Below are 27,720 nucleotides of genomic sequence, written 5' to 3'. Positions count from 1 at the left end.
CAAATGATGGTCCAAGTGGCTGAATTCCTGCCATCTGGAGTTCCTAGCTCCCGTCGGTGTGTTAGGTGGGAAATAGAAATTAGCCTATGTGTGTGAAGGGGGCCTAAGAATGTTACTGGAGAAGCAAGGGTTCTTGTCTTCATGCAGGAAAGAATTCAGGTGTGAGATAGAGAGTAGTGGAAAGCAACACAGCAAGGTTTATTAGGGAAGGGACATCGTAAGAATGGATGGGCACCTCTCCAGACAGGACCTGGGAGAGAGTGCCCAGTCTCACGGGGAGAGCGGGCTTACACCTGGCCAGGCTCAGCAGGGAGGCAGAGGGCTGGGCATGCAGTCCAGTTGAGACGGGGTGGGGAGTTGGGGAGGGTTTAAGGGGATGGACCTTGCCTCTGCTCCCCCTGGAACAAAGGACTTTTTGGATGTTAATATGAAAAATTCCTTTCTGAGTTTGCCCCCTGATGTTATCAGAAGGGGGGAGCCTGGCTGGCACCGCCCCCCTGTTAGAGGAAGCATGGTTATCCGTGGTTATCCAGTAGAAGGACGTTTGAAGTGCAGATGCCGGGCTGCACCTGGAAGGCATTTGTGATGGAAGTGGTTGTCCAAGCCTTAGGCCTTTGTCACACACACACAAGCTCATTTCTGACTTCCGACCTAACAAGACAAAGAGGAAAGGAACACATTGGAAGCAGACCAGTATTTCCACACTACAAAGTCCTGCCTGTACCCGGCCTTCTCACCAAGGAAAGCACCCCAGGAGAATCCTCTCTGTTGGGAGGAATTTCACCCATTTGATACCCAGCAAAGCTTTGTCCAGGATTACAGGGTGGGAGGGGGAAGAAGTGGATCCTACACCGTTGCAAACCCTGCTCTGAATGTAGACTGTGCACTTCTCAGATCGGTCCGGAAGGATGCCCAGCTTTCTGCGGACGCACTGCCCCCTTAAATCTTGCTGCTAGGGGCCGCGCTGTGGCTTAGCAGATGAGGCCGCCGCCTGCAGAGCCAGCATCCCAAGTGGGCACTGGTTTGAGTCCGGGCTGCTCCACTTCTGATCCAGCTCTCTGCTATGGCCTGGGAAAGCAGTAGAAGATAGCCCAAGTCCTTAGGCCCCTGCACCCACGTGGGAGACCAGGAAGAAGCTCCTGGCTCCAGGCTTCGGTTCAGCTCAGCTACTGTCACTGCGGCCATCTGGGGAGTGGACTAGCGGATGGAAGACCTTTCTGTCTCTGCCTCTCTCTGTCTAACGCTACCTCTCAAATAAATACATAAATAAATAAAATCTTTAAAACAAAAAACCCCTCGCCCCAAGCCGCATAGCTAGGATTTGAGCATCGGGCTCTGAGCTAAAGCTCCTTTGCCTCATTTCCTGCCATTCCCATTAAGTATTCTCTATTGTGTTTGCGGCTAGGGTGGCTTCCAGGAACTTCCGTCTAGCCTCAGGCCTGGTGTGGACTCCAGGACCCTTAGTCGCACCTGGGGGACAGCAGCGAGACTACATTTCCCAGAGCTCCGTGCGGCAAGACGGTCGTTGCCATGGAGATTGGAAGAGGGCCGCCTACTGCTCGGGAAGTCAGGAGGGAACTACATCACCCAGAAGGCTCTGCGCGTACGTCCGCAGCGTGCATTGGGCCAATGGGAGTTGGGGAGACTCGACTTCCGGCGCCCGAGACTGTCACTTTGCTGCCCGGCGTCGAGCCGCACGGGCGTTTGGGAGCGGGTCGCGTGGCTCCGGGTTCTTATTTCCAGGAGGTTCTGGAGACCCGAGGTGAGGTGGGTGAGGAAGGCGTGGGCGGAGGGCCTTCTTTGTGCCCGCGCCTGTTCACGCGTAGGGACCACGGGCTGATGCCTCCCCCTGCCCCCCAGCCTCGGCCTCCGTGTTGCACGGGTGACCGTGTGGGGCGGTGGGCCGCGCCCCGCGCCCCTTGCTCTCTAGCCCCTGCTGCAGCCCGCAGTCAGCTCCCTGAGTACTCGACTGACTGGGGAGCTGAGCAGCGAGAGGCTGGGACCGGCGTCCCCGGGCCGTCCGCTTCTCTGCCACACCCCGGCTGCAGGTTCCGATGGCGGCGGCGGCGCTAAGCGACCTGCTACCGGTGAGTAGGAGGACTCCTTCCATGGAAACGAGCCCTTCCTGGGAGAAGGACATGGCCCAGCGGCTTGCCCTTCCTCTTCCTCTGTCCTGGGCATTCCGAACTCCGGTGTCCAGCCTCGTGCGCACGTGGGGCCCTCCCTGCTGACGCCGGGGGAAGGTCCGGCACGTGCAGGAGTGGGGGAGGGATGAGCATTCCTGAGGTGGAGCGCAGGGAGTGGAGATTTGTGGATCTGGTAAGTGTCCGGGGAGTTGGAACTTGATCCTGAGGGCATCGGAACCGTGGAAAGAAGGCTTCGGATAGAAATTGGGCGCTCGGGATTTTTTTTAAAGATTTATTTATTTATTTATTTGAAAGGGCAGCGTGAAAGAGAGAGGGAGAGGCAGAGAGAGGGGTCTTCCATCCACTGGTTCACTCCCTGTTAGGAAACTGGCGCAGTTGGCCGCATGGCCCAGCTGCCTGAGCCAGGCTCCACCCCCATCCTAATGGGATTGGCTGCTCCTGCTTCCCTGCCCGCCCTCAGGCAAAGTTTTAAAAGGGCCTGTTCCTGAACACGTGCTCTCTTGCCCCTTCTCTCCTGCTCGCTCTCTCCGGTTCCTCTCTCCAGCCTCCTCCTCTGGTCTCTTGGCTCTGCTCTCCTCTCTCCTCTTCTCTGCTTTATCTTCTCTCCTTGCTAGCTCTTCTCTCTCTCTCTCTCTTACAGTCTCCCTCCCTTTTTTCCTTCGCCGCCCCTTCACTCCGGTCTGCAGGATGTCCCTCAATAAACCCTTTCCCTTACTCCGGTGTCTGGTGTGCTTTGCAACGGCTAACATTAAGATATAACACTCCCCAAATGGCCACAGTGGCCAGAGCTGGGCCAGGCAGAAGCCAGGAGCTTTTTCCCGGTCTCCCATGTGGCTGCAGAGGCCCAAGTACTTCGGCCATCTACTGCTGTCCCGGGCCATAGCAGGGAGCTGGGTCAGAAGTGGAGCAGCCGGGACTAGAACCAGCGCCCATATGGGATGTCAGCACTGCATGAGGAGGCTTAACCCTCTACGCCAGCCACAGTGACACTCGGGATTTTAAAAACATCCAACTGGTGGCTGGGTACAGACATGCAGGGGGGAGTCGGTCTGAAGGAAGGAGCTACTGCCGCAGTCCAGCTGAGCTGTGGTGGCGCCGAGATGGGGGCAGTAGTAACGGGAAAGGTGACTTAATTCCGGGTAGATCTGATGTATCAGGAATGGGGTGTGAGCTAGTGTTGTGTTTGGAGAAACGACCTGTAGAATGGAGCTGCTGTAGACAACCAAGATTTGGAAGGGAAAACAGGTTCCTTCAGGGAAATAGCAGGATTCTGCAGTGTTGCAGTCAAGGACCGCAAGGTGTAGATGTCTAATGGACAGGGTCCTGCTGTCCTTGGCCAAAGCAGGACCTGGGAGTTGGGTGGGGGAGGACTCTGCCAGGTTTGGGCAGTTCTGGCTTGCGGGGACCTGGCGCTGCGCAGGGAAGAGACTGGCAGGGGCAGAGGGAGGGGAGGCCGGGGGAGGCCAAGGAAAGGAAGCAGTCGGCACCACTGTGAGGAGAGGAGGGGATTAACTTCCTGAGTGTCCACCAGGTCCTTGGGGTCATTCCACGGGGGCACCCGGGGCATCTTCCAGATCCTCAGGCTGGAGGGTCAGCCTTGAAATGTGTGGCGAGCCCAGGGGGAGGGTCCCAGCGATGGGCATGTCCGCGGGGTTCTGCAGCTGGGAACGGCACAGGCGCAAGCCCAGGAGGGGCATCTGGGACGGGTGGAGTGCCTGCTTGTGCTGGGGCTGCCCTTGGATGGTCCTGGGGCTTAGCTTGCTTGGTAAAGTGACCACTGCAGAGGCTGAGGAGGCACCCGTGGCCTGCACAGGGATGGGGGAGGGGAGGGACATGTCAGGTAAAGACAGGCCTGGGGCAGAACTTGAGGAAGGAGGGGACGTGTCTGAGACCATCAGAGGAGGTGGCTGTTGGGATGGAAAGTTGGGTGCTGGGTCACAGAGCCTTACCTCAGACTGTCTCCTCCTACCCACTGTTGCAGGGCCTGATGGCATTCGAGGACGTGGCCGTGTACTTCTCCCAGGAGGAGTGGGGGCTCCTGGACGCAGTCCAGAGGGCCCTGTATCGTCATGTGATGCTGGAGAATTTCGCACTTGTAGCCTCACTGGGTAAGGCCATGGAAGCATAGCTGGTGCCAGGTTGGGCCCGCAGGCCTGCCTTCTCACCTCCCTAGGGGCCCAGGAGCAGACTCACCTGCCAGGGGCCTCTGAGGTAGGGCTTGGGGCCAGGAAGTCTGCGATCTGATTGGCTCACCCCTCCCCATTAGCTCTGGTGGCTGGCTGTGGTCTCCGTGCCTGGGCTCAGTGCACTCCTTTTCCCACTGCGGCCACAGCTGCTCCTGGGGAGTGTGGACTGGTCCTGTGAGCCCCTGTGATCGGACCTTCGGGTTTTCCTGACGCGGAGACGGCATCATCTTGTCAGGAAGCCCTGACCCCAGCTGTCTGTGGGGAGGTAAACGGCTCCTTTGCTTCCCTTCTCACACAGGGCTGTCTGCTTCCCCACCTCATGTGGTCATCCAGCTTCAGCGTGGTGAGGAGCCCTGGGTTCCCAGTGGGCTGGACATGACCTCAGCCAGGAACGGACACAGAAGACCCAGCCTCAGTGAGTTGGGGCTCAGGGTGGGGTGAACTTGGGACTGGTGGTAAGCGTGTTTCCCCGTTCAGGCTACCCAGACATAGCCTTCTTTCCTGCCTCCCATTCTGAGCTTCTGGAGGTGGTAGACTTGGTTGCCCTTAAAAGGAGAACTCCTGGGGCCAGCATTGTGGCATAGCGAGTTAGGTCGTTGCCTGCGGTGTTGGCATCTTATCGGTGCCAGTTCGTGTCCCTGCTACTCCATTTCTGATCCAGCTCCCTGCTAATGGCCAGGGAAAAGCAGCAGAAGATAGCCTGAGTAAGCCGGCGCCGTGGCTCAATAGGCTAATCCTCCACCTTGCGGCGCCGGCACACCGGGTTCTAGTCCCGGTTGGGGCGCCGGATTCTGTCCCGGTTGCCCCTCTTCCAGGCCAGCTCTCTGCTATGGCCAGGGAGTGCAGTGGAGGATGGCCCAGGTGCTTGGGCCCTGCACCCCATGGGAGACCAGGAAAAGCACCTGGATCCTGGCTCCTGCCATCGGATCAGCGCGGTGCGCCGGCTGCAGCGGCGGCCATTGGAGGGTGATCCAACGGCAAAGGAAGACCTTTCTCTCTGTCTCTCTCTCTCTCACTGTCCACTCTGCCTGTCAAAAAAAAAAAAAAAAAAAAAAAAAAGATAGCCTGAGTAACTTGGGCCCCTGCTACCCACATGAGAGACTAGGATGGAACTCCTGGCTCCTGGCTTGGGCCTGGCCCAGCCCTTGTTATTGAGGCCATCAGGGGAATGAACCAGCAGATGGAAGGTCTCTCTCTTTCTGTAGTTCTGACTTTCAAATAATTTTTTTTTTAAAGGAGAGCCTCAAGGGGACAGGAGCTGGGTTGACACAGGGCACTCCCAGGCTGTGTAGGACCCGCTCCGAGTCCTGCCCTCAGCTCAGACTCTGCCTGTCTGGCTGTCACATTTGTTGGGTCATTCCCCCTCCCCTTCATTCATGTACTCCAGTGTTCCTGAGCACTCACCATGGCCACACCCACACAACCATAGCCTTGACCAGAGTGCTCTAGGTCCTTTGTGGGGCTGATGCTGGGGACAGAGCATCTTGTGAACAGGATTCGTGAGTAAAACATGGAAATCGGTGCAAGAAGCAAAAGCAGGCCTGGGAGTGTGGTTGGCAGGGTGTGTGTGGGAGACTGACACAGCGTCCCTCACCATCACATTCTAGGTGTCCCGGAGCTGGTGTCTTGACCAGGGGGTCCCTGATGCTGTAAATGCCATACTTGGTTTTTTTTTTTTTTTTTTTATATAGATTTCATTCATTTATTTGAGAGATAGAGTTACAGACAGTGAGAGGGAGAGACAGAAAGGTCTTCCTTCTGTTGGTTCACTCCCCAAATAGCTGCAACAGCTGAAGCTGAGAAAATCCGAAGCCAGGATCCAGGAGCTTCTTCCAGGTCTCCCATGCAGGTGCAGGGCCTAAGCACTTGGGCCATCTTCTACTGCTTTCCCAGGCCACAGCAGAGAGCTGGATTGGAAAAGGAGCAGCCGGGACTAGAATCAACGCCCATATGGGATGCTGGCGCGGCAGGTGGAGGATTAACCTACTGTGCCACCGCGCCGGCCCGTCCACACTTGTTAAGACAGATGCTTCCCACTCCAGCAGGACCAACCTAGAGCTCTGCTTTCCTCCCTCCCCTTCTATACCCAGTCTCTGGGAGCTTCCCGCCCCCTCCTCGTCTGCCCACTCAGACAACCACCTTTTGTCTGCCTTCAGGTTCCCGGCGCCTGGCGGAGAGCAGAGATGTTTCTGGAAAAGCAGCGTCGCCAGCAGCCTTCCTGGACAGCTCCTCTGGGAACTCTGCTAGTGTCCTCCCTACTGCTGCTGCCTGCCACGCTGCCGAACACCTGGAGGGACGACGAGCTGCTCCCCTGTCTCAGGAGAGGAAACCCACGGGCGTGTCGGTGATCTACTGGGAGAGGCTTCTGCTAGGCTCCGGCAGTGGCGAGGGGAGTGTCAGCCTGCGACTGACTTCAGCCCTGAGGGCCCCTGAAGGCAGCCCGTCCACGGCGAAGGCCCTCACGGCCAGCGCCACACCAGCGAAGCCGCTGAGGGCCTCCGAACGGCAGAAGGCATGCACGCGGGAAGGCTCCGGGAGAACCTTCGCAGGTGTCCCAGACCTCGATGCTGTGCGTGCTAGAGGGGAACGCAGGGTGGTGGGTGCAGCTTGGCAAGAGCTTCAGAGGCTCCCGAGTGGCCAGGACCCCCCAGCCTGGAATGAGCTGGGCGAGGCCCTCCACACCGGCTCCGGTGCCCTCCCTGGAGACAAGCCTTTCGAGTGCCGTGCGTGCAGCAAAGTGTTCGTGAAGAGTTCAGACCTTCTCAAGCACCTGCGTACACACACCGGGGAGCGGCCCTACGAGTGTGCCCAGTGCGGCAAGGCCTTCAGCCAGACGTCCCACCTGACACAGCATCAGCGCATCCACAGTGGTGAGACGCCCTACGCGTGCCCAGCGTGCGGCAAGGCCTTCCGGCACAGCTCCTCCCTGGTGCGGCACCAGCGCATCCACACGGCCGAGAAGTCCTTCCGCTGCAGCGAGTGCGGCAAGGCCTTCAGCCACGGCTCCAACCTCAGCCAACACCGCAAGATCCACGCAGGCGGACGGCCCTATGCCTGCGCGCAGTGTGGCCGCCGCTTCTGCCGCAACTCGCACCTGATCCAGCACGAGCGCACACACACGGGCGAGAAGCCCTACGCGTGCGCACTGTGCGGCGCTGCCTTCAGCCAGGGCTCCTCACTCTTCAAGCATCAGCGTGTGCACACCGGCGAGAAGCCCTTCTCCTGCGGCCAGTGCGGCCGGGCCTTCAGCCACAGCTCCAACCTGACGCAGCACCAGCTGCTGCACACTGGCGAGCGGCCCTTCCGCTGCGGAGACTGCGGCAAGGCCTTTGCCAAGGGCGCTGTGCTGCTCAGCCACCGGCGCATCCACACCGGGGAGAAGCCCTTTGTGTGTACGCAGTGCGGCCGCGCCTTCCGCGAACGCCCAGCCCTCTTCCACCACCAGAGGATCCACACGGGCGAGAAGGCCGCGCGGCGGCCCAGGGGCGGCCTGCGCGCCCAGGCCAGGCCTCCTCCGGGGGTGTCGTCTGACAGTGTATCCAGGAAAGAAGCTGAGGCCACTCCCTCCTCGGGCCCCCCCGCCGCTCCAAAGCCAGCTGAGACCTGAGGGCGCAGCACCAGTCTGCCCTGTGAATCCCTTCCGTGCCTAGTTGGCAAATGTCCTCTGCAAATCCACCGTGGAAAGAAGCCTTGCACACATGAGCCTGGGGTGAGAGAGACTCTGGCTGTAGATCCTTTTTCACGCTGTGAGAGGACTTGTCATTCTGGCCACAGGTCACACTTCCATCTCCAGAGAGGTCATTCTGCTGAAACTTCAAGGCCGTGCACCTGGCCGCTGGGGCTTTGGAGGGGAGACTGCAGTCAGAGCCCTGCTTCATGGTGCCGCTGCAGACATTATGACTGGATGCTAAGGTAAGGAGGGGATGCCAGCACAGAGAAGGGGCAACCCAGAGGAATTTCTGACACTTCCACACAAACACTGAGCAGGAAATCGGGGATATTCCTCTCGGGCCTCTGTTCATCCAAGGCTCCCTGGGGGCCAGCCCAGGAGACAGGAGGCCCCAGGGGAATGCAGGTCGGGGGCAAGCCTGGCGCAAGGAGCTGGGCTTTGAGCCTTGGCTTCCTCCTCTGAGAAGGAGATGTGAGCTCACCAAGCGTATTGGCAGACACCCTGCTGGGTAGGCTCCTATTAAGGGCCAAACGTGTTTGCTGCAGCCCCTGTTGACTTCTGGGCATCTCCTAACAGCCCTGGGAGGTGGCTGCTGTGGCTGTGTATCTCCAATTCCAAGAGGAGGAAACAGGCACAGAGAAGGGAGGGGAGGAGCCTAAGTGGACTGGCCCAGCATCTGGAAGCCTCGTCCCTCACTCCTTGAGTCTGCCAGGTATGAGACCCTGGCCTGGCTCCCCACAGACTCAACAGAGGTGGAGGCCCGCGAGGGGACATGTGACTCTTCGGCATTGGAAAGGCAAATCCAGAATGACGGCTTCAGTAGCGCTGATGCACATTTTCATGCGTGCGTCTGTGATGGACAAGCCCTTATCCTACCTCTTGTTGCCAAAGTCAGTGTTACGAGGAACCTTGACATCCAAGGTGTTGATTGCAGCCTCGGAGGAGACAAGGTAAAGCTGCTCATCACTGCTGGGTTTGGTGGCCACGTGCCCATCTGTGCTCCCAGCTGAACTGGAAGATGGATGGAGCTGCACAAGGAGGGCTTGCCGTTACCTAAGACCCTGTGCAATACCCCTCTGGGATGCCCCCGTGTAAGGCTTCCAGATTAGGGAACAGAAGAATGGAGTAGGGTCCAGGTTGCTTCCTGTGGCCTTTAGCTCACCAAGCCCCATCCCAACCTGGGGCCTCACCTCCAGGGAAGGTAATGGTTTTACTGGACAAAAATCTAGCATTTACAACGTGGAATGGAGGTAAGTTGTAATTTCTTGCAGCAGCATGGAAATCTGTAGCTTCCTGTCTGAACTCCAGGGTTTGGTCCAGATTCTCACAAGAATTCAAAGAGGCTCTCTGATAAATATCTGTTGTTAAAGATTTCTGTGAACAGTAATAGTCTGTAGCCCGTTACACTCTAATACAATGCAGATAATATTAAATGAATGTATGCAGATATGCCATCCGGGTGTTGTTACAGACATTTGGGTCCCTTCAAGAGGCCTGTTGAGGGACTGGGGCACCTGCATCTGATGGCCAACATGTGGTGCTACCAGGAGACCTGGGTGGAGCATGCAGACTGGGGCTCCCCCCAGGCAGCAGCTCTGCTAGGAGATGAGCCTTTGTGGATCTAAGCCACGGGGGAGTGGTAGGTGGGGAAGCCAAAACAAGGCTGTGTACCACCTGCTGCTGGGGTGGAGTGGGCATGACCACATGCAGTGACCTGCCAAAGCTGAGGCCAGCCCAGCGGGGGCTTCACTGCCGTCACCTCCAAGACTTTGCAGCCATTTCCCATAGGGAAATACAGCGCAGATATGTATTTGGTCCGCTGGGACCAAATTAATCATCTGCCCCTTGCGCCACAGAAGTTCATGCAAGGTAGGCTTCTCACGACTCTGCAAAGGCAGGTCCTCCAAGCCAGGCCTCCTAATAGCCTGCAGGCCCTGAGCCACGGTCCACCTTTCTTGCACATTCAGTCTGCAGAGTTGTGAAATGCAGACAGATTCCCTGTCCTGCCCGACAGAGGACTCTTCTGGGGAGTCTGGGAGTCAGGAGAACAAGGGTGGACCCGGAGTCACATGGGACTCTCACGCAGGCCTTGACCAGAAGCTCCAGAGCCGTTTCTGAGCCCTCAGGCTGAGCGCGATGCCGTGTACGCCTTCCCCACCAGCCTGCCTCCATCGAGCTACTTCCCACCTGTGCTTTTGCCACTGATGGCAGCTGGGCTCCTCCACTGTCCAGATCTGCCCAGGCCCCAACCTGGGCTCCATCCTCCTGTGGCTTGTCCTCTCCTTTCCCTATCCCAACCTCTCTAGTCAGGTTGGGCTAGCTGCTCTGCTCTTAATCCTGAAGTAGCCCTGATGGTAAAAGTGTTCCTAAGTTTTCTGCGCCAAAATGTTGAACAAAGGGTGGGTGTTTGGCTTAGCAGTAAAGACACATAGATGCCCTTAAATTAGAGTACCTGGGTTCAATTCCTGATTCCAGCTTCCTGCTGATATCCTGAGAGGTGGCAGTGATGGCTCCAACAGTTGAGGTACTGCGATCCAGGGGAGAGACCTGGACTGCGTTCCCAGCTCCCAGCTTCATCTCAAGCCATGACTATAATAGGCATTTCGGGAGCGAGCCAGCAGATGGGGTCTCTCTCTCTCTCTCTCTGCCTCCCTCCTTCCCTGTCTCTCCTCTTCTCTATCTCTCAAATAAATTAATTTTAAAAAGTGTTGGACCAGAGACATGCATCTCCCTTGGCTTGGAAATCCTCTGAAACCACAGAGATGTGTTAGTAAGAAGGTGGTGAGGGACCAGTGTTGTGGTGCAGCAGGTTAAACCTCTGTCTGTGACGCAGGCATCCCATATGGGTGCTGGTTCGAGAATGACTACTCTGCTTCTGATCCACCTGCTAACATGCCTGGGAAAGCAGTGGGAAGTGCAAGATGGCTCTAGTACTTGGGCCCCAAGACCCAGGTGGTAGGCCCAGAAGCAGCTCCTGGCTCCTAGCTTCATCCTGGCCCGGCCCTGGCTGTTGCAGCCACTTGGGGAGTGAACCAGCAGATGGAAGATCTCTGTCTCCTCCTTTCTCTCTGGCTATCAAATAATAAATAAAAAGAGAATCTTTAAAAAAGTGGGAAAAGGCCGGCGCCGTGGCTCACTAGGCTAATCCTCTGCCTTGCGGCGCCGGCACACCAGGTTCTAGTCCCGGTCGGGGCGCCGGATTCTGTCCCGGTTGCCCCTCTTCCAGGCCAGCTCTCTGCTGTGGCCAGGGAGTGCAGTGGAGGATGGCCCAGGTGCTTGGGCCCTGCACCCCATGGGAGACCAGGAAAAGCACCTGGCTCCTGCCATCGGATCAGTGCGGTGGGCCGGCCGCGGTGGCCATTGGAGGGTGAACCAATGGCAAAGGAAGACCTTTCTCTCTGTCTCTCTCTCTCACTGTCCACTCTGCCTGTCAAAAAAAAAAAATTAAAAAAGTGGGAAAAGAGGAGTTAATGGTAATAACACTTCGGGGGAACTGAGTTAGTACTGGAGGTAATGAGAGGTCCACCAGGCTAAGCCTGCAGAACATCAGAGGGCATGAGAACTAACAGCCCAGGGAGAGACCTATAACAAAGTTGCCTGGGGAAGACGATTTTTGGAGAAACCATTAAAGCCCTAGCACTGGGGGTCCGCATTGTGGCACAGCTGGTTAAGCTGCCGCCTGTGATGCTGACATCCCATATGAGTTCCACTCCAATGCAGCTCCCTGCTAATGCATCTGGAAGACAGACGGATTACTTGGCCCCTGCTACCTACGTGGAGACCTGGATGGAGTTCCACACTCCTGGCTTTGGCCTGATCTTCGCAGGCATTTGAAGGGGTGAATCAGTGGATGGAAGCGGTCTCTATATGTATCTTCCTCTCTCTAATTCTACCTTTCACTTTTAAAAAAAATTTTTTTTTATTTGAGCGGCAGAGAGAGAGAAAGGTCTTACATCTGCTGGTTCATTCTTTAGATGGCCGCAATGGCCGGAGCTGAGCCAATCCGAAGCCAGGAGTTTCTGGGTCTCCCATGCAGGCGCAGGGGCCCAAGGACTTGGGCCATTTTCTACTGCTTTTCCAGGCCACAGCAGAGAGCTGGCTCCAAATGGAGCAGTTGGGACTCGAACCAGCATCCATGTAGGATACTGGCACTGCAGGAGGCAGCTTTACTCACTACTACACAACACCCTAACTGCCTTTGAAATAAATTATGTGGGGCCGGTGCTATGGCACACTAGGTTAATCTGCCTGCGGCACCGGCATCCTATATGGGCGCCAGTTCTAGTCCCTGCTGCTCCTCTTCCAGTCCAGCTCTCTGCTGTGGCCTGGGAAAGCAGTAGAAGATGCCCCAAGTCCTTGGGCCTCTGTACCCACATGGGAGACCAGGAAGAAGCTCCTGGCTCCTCGCTTCGGATCACTGCAGCTCCGGCCATGGCAGCCATTTGGGGAGTGAACCAATGGAAGGAAGACCTTTCTCTAACTCTGTCAAATAAATAAAAATCTTTTTTTAAAAAAATAATGTTTTTAAAAGCCCCAGCACTTTCCCACCCTGGTAGATGGTGAATCATTTCTAGGTAATCTACACTGTCTTAAAGGAGAAGACCTAGCAGCACAACCTGAGGAAGCCATTGTGTAGCTCAGAGTTTACACGCCCACATGTTCAGAGCTACCACTGCTCTTCATCCAGGGCAGGCAGGCTCGAAGGAATTCCCAAGCATCAGAAGAAACCAGGGGGCTGGCGCTGTGGTGCAGCTGGTTAAGCCACCAGGCCTGCAGTGCTCGCATCCCATATGGGTGCCAACTGCTCCACTTTCGACCCAGCTCCCTGCTAACGCGCCTCGGAAAGCAGCAGAAGATGGCCCAACTGTTTGGGCCACCCACATGGGAGACCCGGATGAAGCTCCTGACTCCTGGCTTTGGCCTGGCCCTTGTGCCCATTTGGGGAATGAGCGAGTAGATGGAAGATCACTCTCTAGTTCTGGCTTTCTAATAAATAAATCTTAAAACAGGGGCTGGCTTCCCATACGGGTGCTGGGTTGTGCCTCGGCTGCTCCACTTCCAATCCAACTCGCCACCAATGGCCTAGTTTTTTTTTTTTTTTTTTTTTTTTTGACAGGCAGAGTGGACAGAGAGAGAGAGAGAAAGGTCTTCCTTTTGCCGTTGGTTCACCCTCCAATGGCCACCGCGGCCGGCGCACCGCGCTGATCCGAAGCCAGGAGCCAGGTACTTATCCTGGTCTCCGGTGGGGTGCAGGGCCCAAGCACTTGGGCCATCCTCCTCTGCACTTCTGGGCCATAGCAGAGAGCTGGCTTGGAAGGGGGGCAACCGGGACAGAATCCGGAGCCCTGACCGGGACTAGAACCCGGTGTGCCGGCGCCGCTAGGCGGAGGATTAGCCTAGTGAGCCGCGGCGCCGGCCAACAATTTAGGATTGAATAAGGTGTGTGGGAGCCCATTTGAGCTCCCACAGATCTACGGAACAGTAACACTGCCCATTGGGAGAAATTAAACACAGGTCACCCTGTGTGGTAAGACGTCGAACACCTCCATCTTGCTTTTCGGTGCTGATGTCTAAAGGCATGTAAGAGGGTAGTCATGAGAATTACCTTTTCAATAGATGGGTGCCCACCCGAGTGCCCTGTATTTCCGCAGGGGGCTTAACCGAGGGCCCCAGAGCCTTCCTCGCGGGATTAGTACCCCGGGGTGGCCAAGAAAGCCCACGGGTCAGGCCAGTCTTCCCTGCACCTCCCAGGATCACTGGCGGTTAATATCGCTCCAACTGCACCACGGAGCCGCTACTTCCGGCCTCTGCACAAGGCCCGGTCCACGCCTTCTGTTGCCGTGGAAACAGCTGGAGGCCGGCGGATGTGCTCCAGCTGTTGCCTAGGGGACGGTTGGCCGCCGGGGCGGTCCTCGGCGGAGCTCCGCCTCAGATTGGCCGAAAGATCTTACGCCCCGCCCCTCCCCTCTGCCCAATAGGAACTAGACCCGCTGTGCACATGCGCAGGCTCCTAGCGCGCTGTCCGCCCAGGTAGTGGGTGAGTCCTGTGGCCGGAGGGGAGGGGGCCGTCAAATCCACGCCACGGCGGATTCCTCTAAGAGCAAAGGAGCGCCCCTCCGTCGTGAGAAGCCGGGGTCGTGCCTGCCCTTGCTCCTTGGGGCTCATGGGAAACGTAGTCCGAAGGGCGTGGCGATACGCTCGGCGCAGGCGCGGGGCGGGCCTGGGCGGTGTCGTCAGGGCAACGCGCGGTGGGGGGCTGGCGCATCCCGCGGAGGCTGGCGGGGCGGCGGCGCGTCACTTCCGGAAGTGGCCTCGCGGCGCCGGGCGACGGCGTAGAGCGCGAGCCTGGCGGGGCGGGCCGCGGCGAGGCCTTTTCCGCCCCTTGGGGCGTGGAGTCGCCTTCCGGAACCCGGCCCGTCCTGTCGTCCTTCTCAGGAGCTCTGGTCCCCCAACCGCCGGGTCTGCACAGGTCTCTGCTCCCTCCCGGTGCCCAGGCCCTGCCACACCTGCCCTGTCCCTTCGTTGTTTGGGGGACAGACGCGGAGGTCCGAGGCCTCTGGACAGGCCGGCGTCAGGCCTGCTCCGTCGGGTCTGACAGGTCCCGTGAGGACGTCTCACAGCGGACCCCCTTCCCCAGCCCACGACTCCACGCAGCCTGTGGTTGTTAGGTCCACGGGCCCAGGCGGTAGGAGGAGCGCCCGTCCGGAGAGCGCACCCAGGCCTCCAGCCCCTCCGGGTGTTCCCGCTCCGTCAGATGTCGCAGACTGGGTGCAGGTGTGCCCCGGCACAGCCCTCCCTGGCTCGCCTCTGCCTGCTGCTTACTGGGTCAGGGCCCCAGCTGCGGGACTGCGCACGCCCCTCGCTCCCGCGGCTTCGCAGGGTGACCCCGGAAGCCTCTGCTGCGTCCTCGCTCCCCTCCTAGCCATCATCTCCCGGCAGTCTCGGTTGCCCTGTGGACACCTTGCCTCCCAGCATTTGTCCCTAGATTCTGCTCTCGGTTCGCGTCAGCCGTCAGCTCCCATGACCCTGTACCTCACCTGCCCCTGGCCTCTGCCCCGAGGCTGGGCCCAGGAGCTGCTACCCTGATCTCTCCCTTTTCTGTAGGTCCCTCTCGGCGGCTCCAAGAAGACACCCTGCGACAAGATGCCATCCCCACTGGGTGCCCCGCCCCTGTCCCTCGCGAACCCTGACACCGCGCGTGAGGAGCCTGAGGCCGCACGCCTGCGCTTCCGGGGCTTCTGCTACCGGGAGGTGGCGGGTCCCCGAGAGGCCCTGGCCCGGCTCCGAGAGCTGTGTCGCCAGTGGCTGCAGCCGGATGTGCACTCCAAGGAGCAGATGCTGGAGCTGCTGGTGCTGGAGCAGCTCCTGGGCGCGCTGCCCCCCGAGATCCAGGCCTGGGTGCAGGCTCAGCGACCAGGCAGCCCCGAGGAGGCTGTGGCCCTGGTTGAGGGGCTGCAGCGTGACCCTGGGCAGCTGCTGGGCTGGGTGAGTGTGGCTGGCAGCCGCCCCTCGGAGCAGCAGATCGAGGCTGGAGCCCCTGTGACTTGCCTCTTCTCCTCAGATCACAGCCCACGTCCTGAAGCAGGAGCTGCTCCCTGCAGCCCAGAAGACAGAGGAGTCCTCGGGGAGCCCCCGCCCCTCAGGGACAGTGGAGCCCCCTGGGGCGGCCCTTGGGGAGGGTCCGCAGGACGCCAGGATGCAGAGGTCTGCCCAGCTCAGCCACAGTGTGAAGGAGGAGCCTGATGCCGATGGGCAGGAGCTGGGTGAGGGGGGGCCACCCAGGGCCAGGGGCCTCCTTGAGGGAGCGTGCACTTCCCTGGCCAGGGCAGGGGTCTCAGGAGTGGTTGCGCCAAGGCTGGGACCCCTGGAAGGAGTGTAGGTTCCCCAGCTGGGTGAGGACCCTAGAGGGACTGCAGGATCTCTAGGAGGCGAGCGTCAGGGGCTGACTGCCCCTGTGTCCCACAGTGGAAGAGGGCCAGGTCACAGCCGTGACACAGCGCCTCTTGTCGTGGCTCACGTGGGCGGCCCCTGACACCCCTTCCTGTCTGTCCCACGTCCCAGCACCCCACAGCACCCTGCTTCCAGCCCAGTCCCCTAAGGGGCACCTTGGACATGGAGAACAAGCCTCCACATCCAGGATTCAGGTGAGCAGCTCCGCCCCGGAAGGAGAGTGCAGGCCCAGGTGCAGGCGGGCGTGGCCTGCTCCTGCTTTCTGCTCTCCCAGGTCCTCAGCCAGTGGTCCAGGTGCAGGCGGGCGTGGCCTGCTCCTGCAGACTGCTCTCCCAGGTTCTCAGCCAGTGGTCCAGGTGCAGGTGGGCGTGGCCTGCTCCTGTCCTCTGCTCTCCCAGGTTCTCAGCCAGTGGCCCAGGTGCAGGTGGGCGTGGCCTGCTCCTGCCCTCTGCTCTCCCAGGTTCTCAGCCAGTGGCCCAGGTGCAGGTGGGCGTGGCCTGCTCCTGCCCTCTGCTCTCCCAGGTTCTCAGCCAGTGGTCCAGGTGCAGGTGGGCGTGGCCTGCTCCTGCCTTCTGCTCTCCCAGGTTCTCAGCCAGTGGCCCAGGTGCAGGTGGGTGTGGCCTGCTCCTGCCCTCTGCTCTCCCAGGTCCTCAGCCAGTGGCCCAGGTGCAGGCGGGCGTGGCCTGCTCCTGCCTTCTGCTCTCCCAGGTTCTCAGCCAGTGGCCCAGGTGCAGGCGGGCGTGGCCTGCTCCTGCCTTCTGCTCTCCCAGGTTCTCAGCCAGTGGTCCAGGTGCAGGTGGGCGTGGCCTGCTCCTGCCCTCTGCTCTCCCAGGTTCTCAGCCAGTGGTCCAGGTGCAGGCGGGCGTGGCCTGCTCCTGCCCTCTGCTCTCCCAGGTCCTCAGCCAGTGGTCCAGGTGCAGGTGGGCGTGGCATGCTCCTGCCCTCTGCTCTCCCAGGTCCTCAGCCAGTGGCCCAGGTGCAGGCGGGCGTGGCCTGCTCCTGCCCTCTGCTCTCCCAGGTTCTCAGCCAGTGGTCCAGGTGCAGGTGGGCGTGGCCTGCTCCTGCCCTCTGCTCTCCCAGGTTCTCAGCCAGTGGCCCAGGTGCAGGTGGGCGTGGCCTGCTCCTGCCCTCTGCTCTCCCAGGTCCTCAGCCAGTGGCCCAGGTGCAGGCGGGCGTGGCCTGCTCCTGCCCTCTGCTCTCCCAGGTTCTCAGCCAGTGGCTCTTGTGCTGTTTGCTGCCCAGAAGTCAGGAGCAGCAGAACCCCCACTCCCCCCCACCCCAGTCCTAGAAGTAAAGAGGCGAGCACTGTGGAGGGTTCAGGCCTCAGCCCAGGGAAGCCCAGTTGAGTGGCTGGGACTGGTAGGCGTGGCTTCCTCAGCTCTGGAGAAGCCAGTCAGGAGGTCTGCGGCTCAGGGCTGGCACCCGGGGATTTGAATGTGCATGTACAGGGGGCAGGGGACGTGGCAACCAGCTGCAACCTGACTCCCACACACCTGAGATCACAGTGGAGACATACGACTTGGGAGACCTGAGTCCTCTCTCTCCAGGGGCTGGCCTGTGAGCTCAGCTCTAGGCCTGTGCAACCTCAAGCTCTTGGATTCTGGAGATGGTCGTGGGGCCTTGTCCTCCCCCAGCTCCTCTGCTCTGAGCTGTTGCACCTAGGCGTCCCCAGCAGGGTTGCTGCTGACTTGGAGGCTGTGAAGGGCCTCCCCGTGGCCTGCTGGCAGTCAGCAGTGTGAAGTGGGCTGAGCAGGCGGCCCCTGCACAGCATCTGTGCGTCTGGACAGCACCCTCCCCGCCGGGGGTGAGCAGAGGCTGCTGCCTCTGAGCCTTCTCCAGTTTCTCCAGAATTATTTTTGTCAACCCAGCAGGTCCCAGGGTGATAGGAGTTGGGACCTGCAGAAAAGCGGACCTCCTGGGGAGGAAGTCCCACTACTCGGTGAAGGCAGTGCAGGTGCCCCCAAGCTCACTCGGTCCAGGCCCTGGCCGAAGCCGCGCACAGGAGCCGGCAGCACTGACCCCTGCGCCGCCTCTGCCCCCACTGTCACTCCTCTCCCGTGAGGCCCAGGGTGCCTTGTTGCGCCTCCTAATCTGGGCCTCCAGGAAGGACGTTCCTGTAGCCAGAGCTGTGACTGGATCTGTGGCCGTCCCCTGGCCTTTTGCTCTCCCTCAGCACCCACTGTCCAGGGCACAATGGCCACGTTCCCTGCCAGGCCTCCCCAGGGCCCACCCGCAGTTTCAGTGTGTTGAGCCAGAATGTGGGGTGGAGCAGCGGAGGGGGCGGGGGCTGCTGGGCGATAAGCATGTCGCCGGCACCCACAAGTACCCATCCGACTTCTCCTTTTGCTTGCCTGGTAACGAGTGAGGACGTGGTGACGGGCAGCGTCCCTGCAGGAGTGGGGGCTGCTGGGTGATAAGCATGTCGCCAGCGCCCAGAAGTACCCATCCGACTTCTCCTTCTGCTTGCCTGGTAACGAGTGAGGACGTGGGGGTAGGTGGGCAGGACGTGCCCGTGGTGACGGGCAGCGTCCCTGCAGGAGTGGGGGCTGCTGGACCCTCTGCAGAAGGAGCTGTACTGGGATGTGATGCTGGAGAAGTACGGCACTGTGGTCTCGCTGGGTGAGGAACGCCCCTGCCCTCCCCACCCCCGCCTCCCCCCCCCGCCTGGCGGTGCATCCGCAGTGCAGCCATTTGCTGTGCCCTGTTGTGTCCTCCCTCCTTCCAAAGGGGCACCCACGTCACCAGAGCCCCCTCCCCTCCCAACCCTCCCTCGGGCCAGCCCATCGCCCAGTGCCTGACCAGCCCCTACCCTGCACCGGCAGGATTACCGCCTCCCCAGCCTGGGCCGCAGCACCTGGAGTCAGAGGTCCGTGGAAGCCACCGCCCAGGTGAGCAGTCCTGCCTGCAGGAGGGGAGGAGCTTGTGCCACTCCACAGGTCTGGAGGAGAGGTAAGCCCACATCACAGGTGCCAGGGCTCACCCGGCTCTGCCCGTTTCTCCTTCCCTTAGCCAGTGAGAGTCAGAGCCTCCGTGAGGATCCGCCTGGCTGCCCAGAGGCCCAGCTGCCCCAGGGCCCGTCCGGGGCCACCACATCTACCCAGTTCTCTGGGCCCAGCCCAGGGACACCCCCCGCATGCCCCCCACCCACAGCCCCAGGAGCCAGCGTAGAGCCAGGTGCTCCTCAGAGGAAGCCCTACACGTGCGAGCAGTGTGGCCGCAGCTTCGACTGGAAGTCGGTGTTTGTCATCCACCACCGGTCACACGCCAGCGAGCAGAGCACAGAGAAGCTGCCTCAGGTGCCCCGGGAGCCCACTGCCCCACGCCTCCTGCGGCGCACTCTCACCGGTCCCCGGAGCTACGCGTGTGAGGAGTGTGGACGCAGCTTCAGCTGGAAGTCGCAGCTGGTCATCCATCGCAAGAACCATGCTGGCCAGCGGCGCCATGTCTGTGGTGACTGTGGCCGTGGCTTTGACTGGAAGTCACAGCTGGTCATGCACAGGAAGAGCCACCGGCAGGAGGTCCCCTGAGCCATGCAAAAGGTTGGCCCTGCCTTGGGGGCCTCAGAGTCCACTGGGCCTAGCTGCAGCTCCCAGCACCAGCTGCCCATCCTGTCTGCCTCAGCGTGGGAGACTCTGGAATCAGCAGGGCCACCAGAGGAACCCAGGGTCCCAAAAGGGTTCCCTCCCCCACGATCAGCCTTTCCTGAAAGGCCGTCTGGGTGTGAGGGAAAAACCTGCTCCCTGCCTTCCGGGGTGAGGCCTGGGTTGGACTCAGTGGCTGCCAGTGACCATGTAGTTAGTGCAGGCTCCCCACCTGTGTGGTGGCCTGGGCCCGGCAGTGCACAGTATGACTTTCCTGTTAGACCCCGTCTTGTTGCCTGTCCAGCTCCCGGAGGGTGCCCATACCCAAAGCCAGCACTGTGTGGTCAGGGCTTTGTTGGGCTTCTCTCTGGCTCTGATCCTGCCTCCTCCTCTTAGGACATTGGTAGTTACATTGAGGCCCTACCTGGCATCTCATAGTGATCCCCCATCTCAAGACTCTTAAGCTGAACCGTACCTGCAGAGTCTCTTTGGCAGTGTGAAACACTTGTCAGAGGACTGGGTGGGGATCTTCAGGGGCTGTTTCAGGAAAGCTCCATGGATGAGAACTGGCAGAGACTGAAGACACGCGGTAAATCCAGGATCATACCAAGTGCAGTTTATATGGGGGACTTAGGGACAAAAGCATGTTCTTGGGCAGCAGGCAGCCAGAAAACATTAATTTCCACACAGCAGAAAAATCTTCATCGACAACGTAGCCTGTGTCTATGGCATGCACCTGCACTTTTCCAAGAAATGCTGATGTTGTAAGAGATGATCCGTTAGAAAACAGATAGGTTATCTTTACTTTTTAGGCCACAGGGCCTGGGATGACCGTGGCTGGCAGGCAGCCAGAAAACACGACTCTCCACTCAGCAGAAAATGGCTTCATAGGTGGGTAGGCTGTGGTTAACTGGAATGCACCGGACTTTTCCAATAAATATTGACATTGTAAGAGGCATTGCATCAGATAACAGGCAGGTTATCTTAACTCTGTTTAGCCCACAGGGCTTGGGGTGCGCTCCAGGGTTGCCAAGAGGGCATGCTAGCAGGTACTGGGGATGGCAGAGCAGTACCCACAGGCTCAAGTCCAGGCCCTCACCCCAGCAGCGAGAGCTGAGGTGTGAAAGGCACCATATGCTAGACCACGTGGAAGGCTAGAGACAGGGAGCGCTGGGCTGAGGGAGTGGACAGCTTTTAAATGAGGTTTTTCATATTTGAGTGTAGTTTGTTAGCTTAGAACAACTTGGAATATATAAGAGAAGAAAGATGAAGAGGACCGTAATGCTAGTGTGTCTAGCAGTGCTCGTTCCAGGTTTCACGTTTACAGATATCTGAGTATAACGTTTCTTAGGAGGCTGTGTTCTTCCAAGTCATGCTCTTTTCACTCCCTCATTCTCCAATGCTATTAAAATTTTAGCATGTTTTTAAGTGCTTAGATGAATTCCATTTTCTGTATGAGACTGTCATTTATTAAAAAAAAAAAAAAAAAGGAAAAAAGGGAGGGGAAGAGACAGAAAGGTCTTCCACTGCTGGTTCACTCTCCAAATAGCCGCAAAAGCCAGAGTTATCTGATCCGAAGCCCAGAGCCAGGAGCTTCTTCCAGGTCTCCCACATGGTCCAAGCACTTGGGCCATCTTCTGTTGCTTTCCTAGGTCATCAGCAGAGAGCTGGATCGGAAGAGCAGCAGCTAGGACTGGAACTGGTGCCCTTATGGGATGCTGGCACCACAGGTGGAGGCTTAACCTGCTCCACAGCAGCGGCCCTGCACCGTTTTCTTCCAAGCCCCTGTGGTGTGTCAGTGTTGTGATAAATAGCTCAGTTTAGGAGCCAGAGCTGGGCATGGACACTACACACTCCAATGCAGGACACAGGCATCTTTTGTTATGTTATTGTGAGTTTTTGTTTGTTTGTTTGTTGACTTATCTGACAGTTATAAAGAAAGGGAGAGACAGAGCAAGCTTCCATACACTGGTTCACTCCCCAAGTGACTGCAACAGCCGGGGCTGGGCCAGACTAAAGCCAGGAGCCTGGAGCTTCCTCTGGGTCTCCCATGTCGATGCGAGGACCCAAGTACCTGAGCCATCATCTGCCTGCCTAGGGCATTGACTCAGACCAGCACTCCTGGGATGCCAGTGTCACAAGCAACAGCTTAAAACTGTTGTACCATGCCAGCCTGTCTCCTAGAGTTTAAGTAAGAAAGGAAACCCTAACAGCTCCTTTATTTTTAAAATGTTGTTACTAACTGCTTGAAAGAGTTTCGATCTGCTGATTCACTCCCCAAATGCCTGCAGTAGCCAGGGCTAAGCCTGGCTGAAGCTAGGAACCAGGGACTCCAACCAGGTCTCCCATGTGGGTGGGGGTGGCCCAAGCACTGCAGCCATCACCTGCTGCCTCTCAGGATGTATCAGCAGGAAGCTGGATCAGCAGCAGAGCAGCTGGGACACAGGCCAGCACTCTGACAGGGAGTGTAGTCTTCCCAGCAGAGACGTAATCCACTGAGCCACAGCCCCCACCTCCAACCAGAAGGTTTCCTTCCTTCCTTCCTTCCTTCCTTCCTTCCTTCCTTCCTTCCTTCCTTCCTTCCTTCCTTCCTTCCTTCCTTCCTTCCTTCCCTCCCTCCCTCCCTCCCTCCCTCCCTGTCTGTCTGTCTGTCTGTCTTTCTTTTTTTCTGTCTTTCTTTTTTTCTCTTTCTGTCTTTCTTTTTTTCTGTCTTTCTTTTTTTCTGTCTTTCTTTCTGATTCATTTACTTATTTGAGAGACAAATAGGTCTTCCATCTGCTGGCTCACTCCCCAAATGATTGCAACAGCCAGAGCTGCGCTGATCTGAAGCCAGGAGCCTGCAGCGCTGCAGACCAGGACTTTAACCCGCTATGCCAGAGCGCCGCCCCTGAGAATGTATTTTCAAAAGAATGACTACAGTACTTCCTATGGAAAGAAGTGATAGGCAGGGACAGGCATTTGGTACAGCATTTAGGACAAGACACGTGCTTATGTACCAGAGTGCCTGGTTCAAGGCCTGGGTCTGCTTTCAATTCAGTCTTCCCAGTAGACATCCTGGGAAGCAATAGGTGATGGCTCAAGTGAGGGGGTCTCTGCCATCCGTGCGTTCCCGGACCCTGGTTCCAGCAGGGTCTTTGCTATACTAAAGTGTTTTCCACTAATTTTACATGCATACGTATTTATAAGGAAATGTGAATTTGGTGGATTTATTCTATTGGTATAAAGGCATCTGATATTTTAGATGTACCCGTGTTTATAAAAATGTAGAGCACAATTATGCTGGAAGTCTCAAATAATATTTTTTCCTATTTTATACTCATGGAAGAGAGAAACTAAAGAGAGGACAATAGTGAGAAATGTTGGTGTGCTTTTCTAAGCATTTAAAACAGAATTGCCAAACAAAATCCTAAGTATGTTTACATACTGTTAAGGCAGGATTGTTGTAACGATCTCAGATCAGTTCTAAGTGGGCTGGGTTTGCAGTCTGTGTAGTGCACGTCCTGGTGTTCCTGTGTTCTTGGTGAAATGCACAGGGGTGAGCCCTGGCTGACTGCTTAGTGCATTATAAAGAGAGAGTGAAGGCATGTAGCACAGGGTCACCTGACTGCCTGTTTTTTTGGCTTAGATCAATATTTGAAGTAGAAGTTTTATTAAAGTGTGTTTGTGTTGTAGCTGGTGTTTGTATTGTGTTTATGAACATGTACAGTCCAAAAATATTTTCATTATACATGAAATTCAACTTTCCAAATAAAAGCCCAACTTAACGTACTATAAAAAAAAAAAAAGCAGCTCTCACTGTTGCAGGTATTTGAGGAGTGATCAGTGGATGAGCAATCTCTGTCTCTGTTCCTTTCAAATAATTAGTAACCTTTAGTGACAGTCTGCATGTATCACAGCACGGAACACACCAAACCCGGCACTTACGAGCTGTGGCCAGTGCTCATGGGTCATAATGCAGTATAAGGAGTCTGTCTTACCCCAGTTCCCCCAAGGCTAACTTACAGATCAAATCATAATTTTTTTCATGTATGTAATCCAGTAAATGATTCTAAAATCTAAAGAATTGCTAAGAGAAGACAGTATGGTGCATGAGTGAACAAGTAGATCTATACAAGAACAGATCTTTTGGTCTGTGAAAATGACTCAGTCAGTAAAGGCAAGGTGGACTTTCATAAAAGATTAGAACACTTGGCTTCCCACAGAGTAGAATCGATTCTCACCTCACACATGCTCAAAAATACATTCCAGATTTATTAAAGAATAGGGTGGACCCGCACTGTGGCTTGAGAGGTAGGTGATTCTAGGGACTTGCCTTAGTCACACTGTAAGTGGCTACCTCTTGGGCTGGCAATGTGGCATGGTGGGTTAAGCCACTGCCTGCATAGCAACATCCAATATGGCAGTCAGTTTCAGTCCGAGGTGCCCCACTTCTGATCCAGCTCCTTGCTAATGTGCCTGGAGAAGCACTGGAAGAGTTCTCTAACTGCCTTTTTTTTTTTTTTTTTTTTTGACAGGCAGAGTGGACAGTGTGAGAGAGAGACAGAGAGAAAGGTCTTCCTTTTGCCGTTGGTTCACCCTCCAATGGCCGCCGCGGCCGGCGCGCTGCGGCCAGTGAACTGCGCTGATCCGATGGCAGGAGCCAGGTGCCTCTCCTGGTCTCCCATGCGGGTGCAGGGCCCAAGCACTTGGGCCATCCTCCACTGCACTCCCTGGCCACAGCAGAGAGCTGGCCTGGAAGAGGGGCAACCGGGACAGAATCCGGCGCCCCGACCGGGACTAGAACCCGGTGTGCCGGCGCCGCTAGGCGGAGGATTAGCCTAGTGAGCCACGGCGCCGGCCTCTAACTGCCTTTTAAATAAAATAAATCTTAAAAAAAATGGCTACCTCTCTGTTGCAAATTCTGGGACCCAAAGACCCAGGTTTGAATTCCCACTTTCCCCTAATCTCCAGAAAATCAGGATACTTTTTTTATCTGTATTTATTTTTATTTTGACAGGCAGAATTGGACAGTGAGAGACAGAAAGGTCTTCCTTTTTCCATTGGTTCACCCCCCAAATGGCTGCTACAGCCGGCGCTGCACCGATCTGAAGCCAGGAGCCAGGTGTAGGGCCCAAGCACTTGGGGCATTCTCCACTGCCTTCCCGGGCCACAGCAGAGAGCTGGACTGGAAGAGGAGCAACCAGGACAGAATCCAGTGCCCCGACTGGGACTAAAACCTCGGGGTGCCGGCAGTGCAAGCAGAGGATTAGCATAGTGAGCCACGGCGCCGGCAGGATACTTTTTTTTTAATATAAACATTTATGTTATTTGAAAGGCAGAGTCACAGAGTGAGTGAAAGACAGAGATACCTTCCTTCTGCTGGTTCACTTCCCAGCAGAAACTGGCAGGGCTGGGCCAGACCAAAGCCAGCAACCAGAACTCCAGTCAGGTCTCACACAGGTGAGGGAGGCTCAAGCACTTAGGCCATTCTCCACTGCTTTCCCGGGTGCATTTCAGGGAGCTGGATTGGAAGTGGAGCAGCTTGGACTCAAACCGACACTCATGGGTTGCTGGGTGTTGCAGGTTGTGGCTCAACCTGATGCGCCACAATGCTGGCCCAAGGTACTTTTTAATAAAAGATTGATATATTTATTTGAAATAATTACAGAGAGGGGCCAGCACCTGCAGTGCTGGCATCCCATATGGGCGCCAGTTCGAGTCCTGGCTGCTCCACTTCAGATCCAGCTCTCTGCTATGGCCTGGGAAAGCAGTAGAAGATGGCCCAAGTGCTTGGGACTCTGCACCCGCGTGGGAGACCTGGAGGAGACTCCTAGCTCTTGGCTCCGGATCGGTGCAGCTCCGGCCAGTGTGGCCAGTTGGGGAGTGAACCAGCAGATGGGGGACACCTCTTTCTCTCTCTCTCTCTGCCTCTCCTTTTCTCTCTGTGTAACTATGACCTTCAAATAAATAAATAAATTTTTAAAAGAAAATTACAGAGAGAGGGAGAGACAGAGAAAGATCTTCTATCTGCTGGTCCGTTCCCCAGGTAGCTGCAACAGCGAGGGCTGGAGTAGGCAGGAGCCAGGAGCTTCATCCAGATCTTCATGTGGTGGCAGGGACCCAAACACTTGGGCCACTAGCAGGGAGCTGGATCAGAAGTGAGGCAGCCATCCCACTCCTTGGAATTTGCCCAAAGGAAATTAAATTGGCAAATAAAAGAGCTGTCTGCACCTCAATGTTTATTGCAGCTCAATTCACAATAGCTAAGACATGGAATCAACCTAAATGCCCATCAACAGTAGACTGGGTAAAGAAATTATGGGACATGTACTCTATAGAATACTATATAGCAGTAAAAAAAAAAAAAAAACTGAAATCCAGTCATTGGCAATGAAATGGAGGAATCTGGAAAACATGCTGAATGAAATAAGCCAATCCCAAAGGGACAAGTATCATAAGTTCTCCCTGATCGGTGACAACTAACTGAGCACCTAAAAGGAAACCTGTAGAAGTGAAACGGACACTATGAGAAACAGTGACTTGATCAGCCCTTTTGCCGACTGTCGAGGAACACTTACTACTTTATTCCTTTTAGTATTTTTTTTTTTGTTCTACTTAATACTATTGATTGAACTCTTTAACACACAATTATTCTTAGGTGTTTAAATTTAACTGAAAAGTCATCCCTGTTAAATATAAGAGTGGGAATAAGAGAGGGAGGAGATGTACAGTTTGGCACATGCTCAATCTTACTTGCCCCAAACGGTAGAGTTAGAAACGTGCCAGGGAATTCCAATTCAATCCCATCAAACTGGCATGTGCCAATGCCATCTTACTAAAGTGATCAGTTTCAGTTTATAATTGATCATAACTATAGGATTAAGTGTCAAAACGATTACATAAATAAGACCAGTGTCTGCTAATACTAACTGATAGAATTAAAAAGGAGAGAACAATCCAACATGGGAAGCGGGATACACAGCAGACTCATGGAATGGCAAATGCCCTGAACAGCACTCTGGCCTCAGAATCAGCCCTTAAGGCATTCGGATCCAGGTAAAAAGCCTGTGAGAGTTTCTCAGGCATGGAAAGCCAAGACACTCTGGCAAAAAAAAAAAAAACCACCAACCAAACAAACAAACAAAAAAACACAAACCCTAAGTGAATGATCTCTGTGAGTGAGATTCCAGTGGAAAGAACAGGGCCATCAAAGAAGGAGGTACCTTCCTCTGAAGGGAGGAAGAAATTCCACTTTGACGATGGCCTTGTCTAAATAAGATCAGAGTTGGCGAACTCGAGAGGCTTCCATAGCCTTGGCAGCTCATGACAAGAGCCTAGAGCGACTACTGACATCATAAATAAGAGTGTCAATTGTTAAATCAACAACAGGCGTCACTGTGCCCTTATTCCTCATGTAGGATCTCTGTCCTTAATGTGTTGTACTATGTGAATTAACAGTATAACTTGTACTCAAACAGTACTTTACACTTTGTGTATCTGTGTGAGTACAAGCTGTTGAAATCTTTACTTAGTATATACTAAATTGATCTGTACATAAAGATAATTGAAAATGAATCTTAATGAAGAATGGGATGGGAGAGGGAGTGGGAGATGGGATGGTTGTGGGTGGGAGGGAGGTTATAGGGGGAAATCCGCTATAATCCAAAAGTTGTACTTGGTAAATTTATATTTATTAAATAAAAGTTAAAAAAAGAAGTGGGGCAGTGGGGATGCAAACCAGTGCCCTAAGGGATGCTGTCATCACAGGCAGCGGTTTTACCCACTATACCACAACACCAGCCCCTAAAAGTCCTTTATTTATGTATTTTTATCTGAAAGGCACAGCAACAGTGAGAGAAACAAAGTGAGGAGCCAGCATGTGGACCAGCGAGTTAAACTGCTGCCTGTGATGCTGGCATCCCTTATCAGAGCACTGGTGCAAATCCAGCTCCCTATTAATACGCCTGGAACAGCAGTGGAGGATGGCCCAAGTGAAGTGCTTGGGCCCCTGCAGCCACATGGGAGACCTGGATGGAGTTCCAGGCTCCCAGCTTCAGCCACTTCAGTCATCTGAGGAGTGAGCCAGCAGATGGAAGGTCTTTCTTTTCCCTTCTGTCACTCTGCCTTTCAAATGAATTTTTCGAACTTTAAAACGCCCCCCCCCCCCCCATTACCTGATGGCTCACTACCCAAATGCCTCAACAGCC

The 27,720-nt window shown here is 56.1% G+C and overlaps 2 protein-coding genes across 19 annotated transcripts; both read left to right on the top strand.

The window, feature by feature from the left end:
- Window positions 1–1,632: 1,632 nt before the first annotated feature.
- LOC100354992 (uncharacterized) lies at window positions 1,633–9,455 on the top strand. Of its 5 annotated transcripts, XR_016225097.1 has the most exons (5): window positions 1,693–2,087; window positions 4,129–4,255; window positions 4,632–4,748; window positions 6,490–8,245; window positions 8,580–9,455. XR_016225097.1 is itself a non-coding variant. In XM_070063353.2 (4 exons), the coding sequence occupies exons 2-4, from the start codon at window positions 4,135–4,137 to the stop codon at window positions 7,938–7,940; spliced, it is 1,689 nt and encodes a 562-aa protein (XP_069919454.2). In that variant the 5' UTR covers window positions 1,633–1,762; window positions 4,129–4,134; the 3' UTR covers window positions 7,941–9,455. The 5 variants fall into 5 exon arrangements, 4 of the variants coding, with proteins under 4 accessions (XP_069919454.2, XP_089176011.1, XP_008247246.3 ...); XM_070063353.2 differs by having other exon boundaries at window positions 1,633–1,762; window positions 6,490–9,455; XM_089319885.1 differs by having other exon boundaries at window positions 1,639–1,767; window positions 6,490–9,455.
- A 4,517-nt stretch (window positions 9,456–13,972) lies between these two features.
- Window positions 13,973–25,749, top strand: ZNF446 (zinc finger protein 446). 14 transcript variants are annotated; one of them, XM_070063374.2, is made up of 7 exons: window positions 14,083–14,472; window positions 15,108–15,488; window positions 15,565–15,766; window positions 16,065–16,147; window positions 18,491–18,572; window positions 18,776–18,902; window positions 24,049–25,749. In XM_070063374.2, exons 1-7 carry the CDS (start codon window positions 14,167–14,169, stop codon window positions 24,353–24,355), a joined length of 1,488 nt encoding a protein of 495 aa, XP_069919475.2. In that variant the 5' UTR covers window positions 14,083–14,166; the 3' UTR covers window positions 24,356–25,749. The 14 variants fall into 14 exon arrangements, 11 of the variants coding, with proteins under 11 accessions (XP_089175994.1, XP_089175993.1, XP_089175992.1 ...); XR_016225095.1 differs by lacking the exon at window positions 24,049–25,749 and adding an exon at window positions 18,963–20,492 and having other exon boundaries at window positions 14,109–14,472; window positions 18,348–18,572; window positions 18,776–18,841; XM_089319872.1 differs by lacking the exon at window positions 24,049–25,749 and adding an exon at window positions 18,967–23,205 and having other exon boundaries at window positions 14,111–14,472; window positions 18,776–18,841.
- The last annotated feature ends 1,971 nt before the right edge of the window (window positions 25,750–27,720 follow it).

The sequence above is a fragment of the Oryctolagus cuniculus genome, chromosome 18, assembly GCF_051225735.1.
Source record: "Oryctolagus cuniculus isolate XC-2025 breed Fujian yellow rabbit chromosome 18, ASM5122573v1, whole genome shotgun sequence".
In the NCBI taxonomy this organism is placed as follows: Eukaryota; Metazoa; Chordata; class Mammalia; order Lagomorpha; family Leporidae; genus Oryctolagus; species Oryctolagus cuniculus.
The sequence above is the reverse complement of the archived record's forward strand: the minus strand, read 5'-3'. Positions and strand labels throughout refer to the sequence as shown.

Excerpts from the sequence above, each read along its gene's own strand:
- LOC100354992 (XM_008249024.5), top strand. The coding sequence starts at position 2,055 with ATGGCGGCGGCGGCGCTAAGCGACCTGCTACCG. Across the intron at positions 2,088-4,128 it reads CGCTAAGCGACCTGCTACCG|GGCCTGATGGCATTCGAGGA; the intron begins GTGAGTAGGAGG and ends CCACTGTTGCAG. Across the intron at positions 4,256-4,631 it reads CGCACTTGTAGCCTCACTGG|GGCTGTCTGCTTCCCCACCT; the intron begins GTAAGGCCATGG and ends CTTCTCACACAG.
- ZNF446 (XM_089319866.1), top strand. The coding sequence starts at position 14,167 with ATGGGAAACGTAGTCCGAAGGGCGTGGCGATACGCTCGGCGCAGGCGC. Across the intron at positions 15,767-16,064 it reads TGCCGATGGGCAGGAGCTGG|CACCCCACAGCACCCTGCTT; the intron begins GTGAGGGGGGGC and ends CCCACGTCCCAG. Across the intron at positions 16,248-16,371 it reads GTCCTCAGCCAGTGGTCCAG|GTGCAGGTGGGCGTGGCCTG; the intron begins GTGCAGGCGGGC and ends CCAGTGGCCCAG.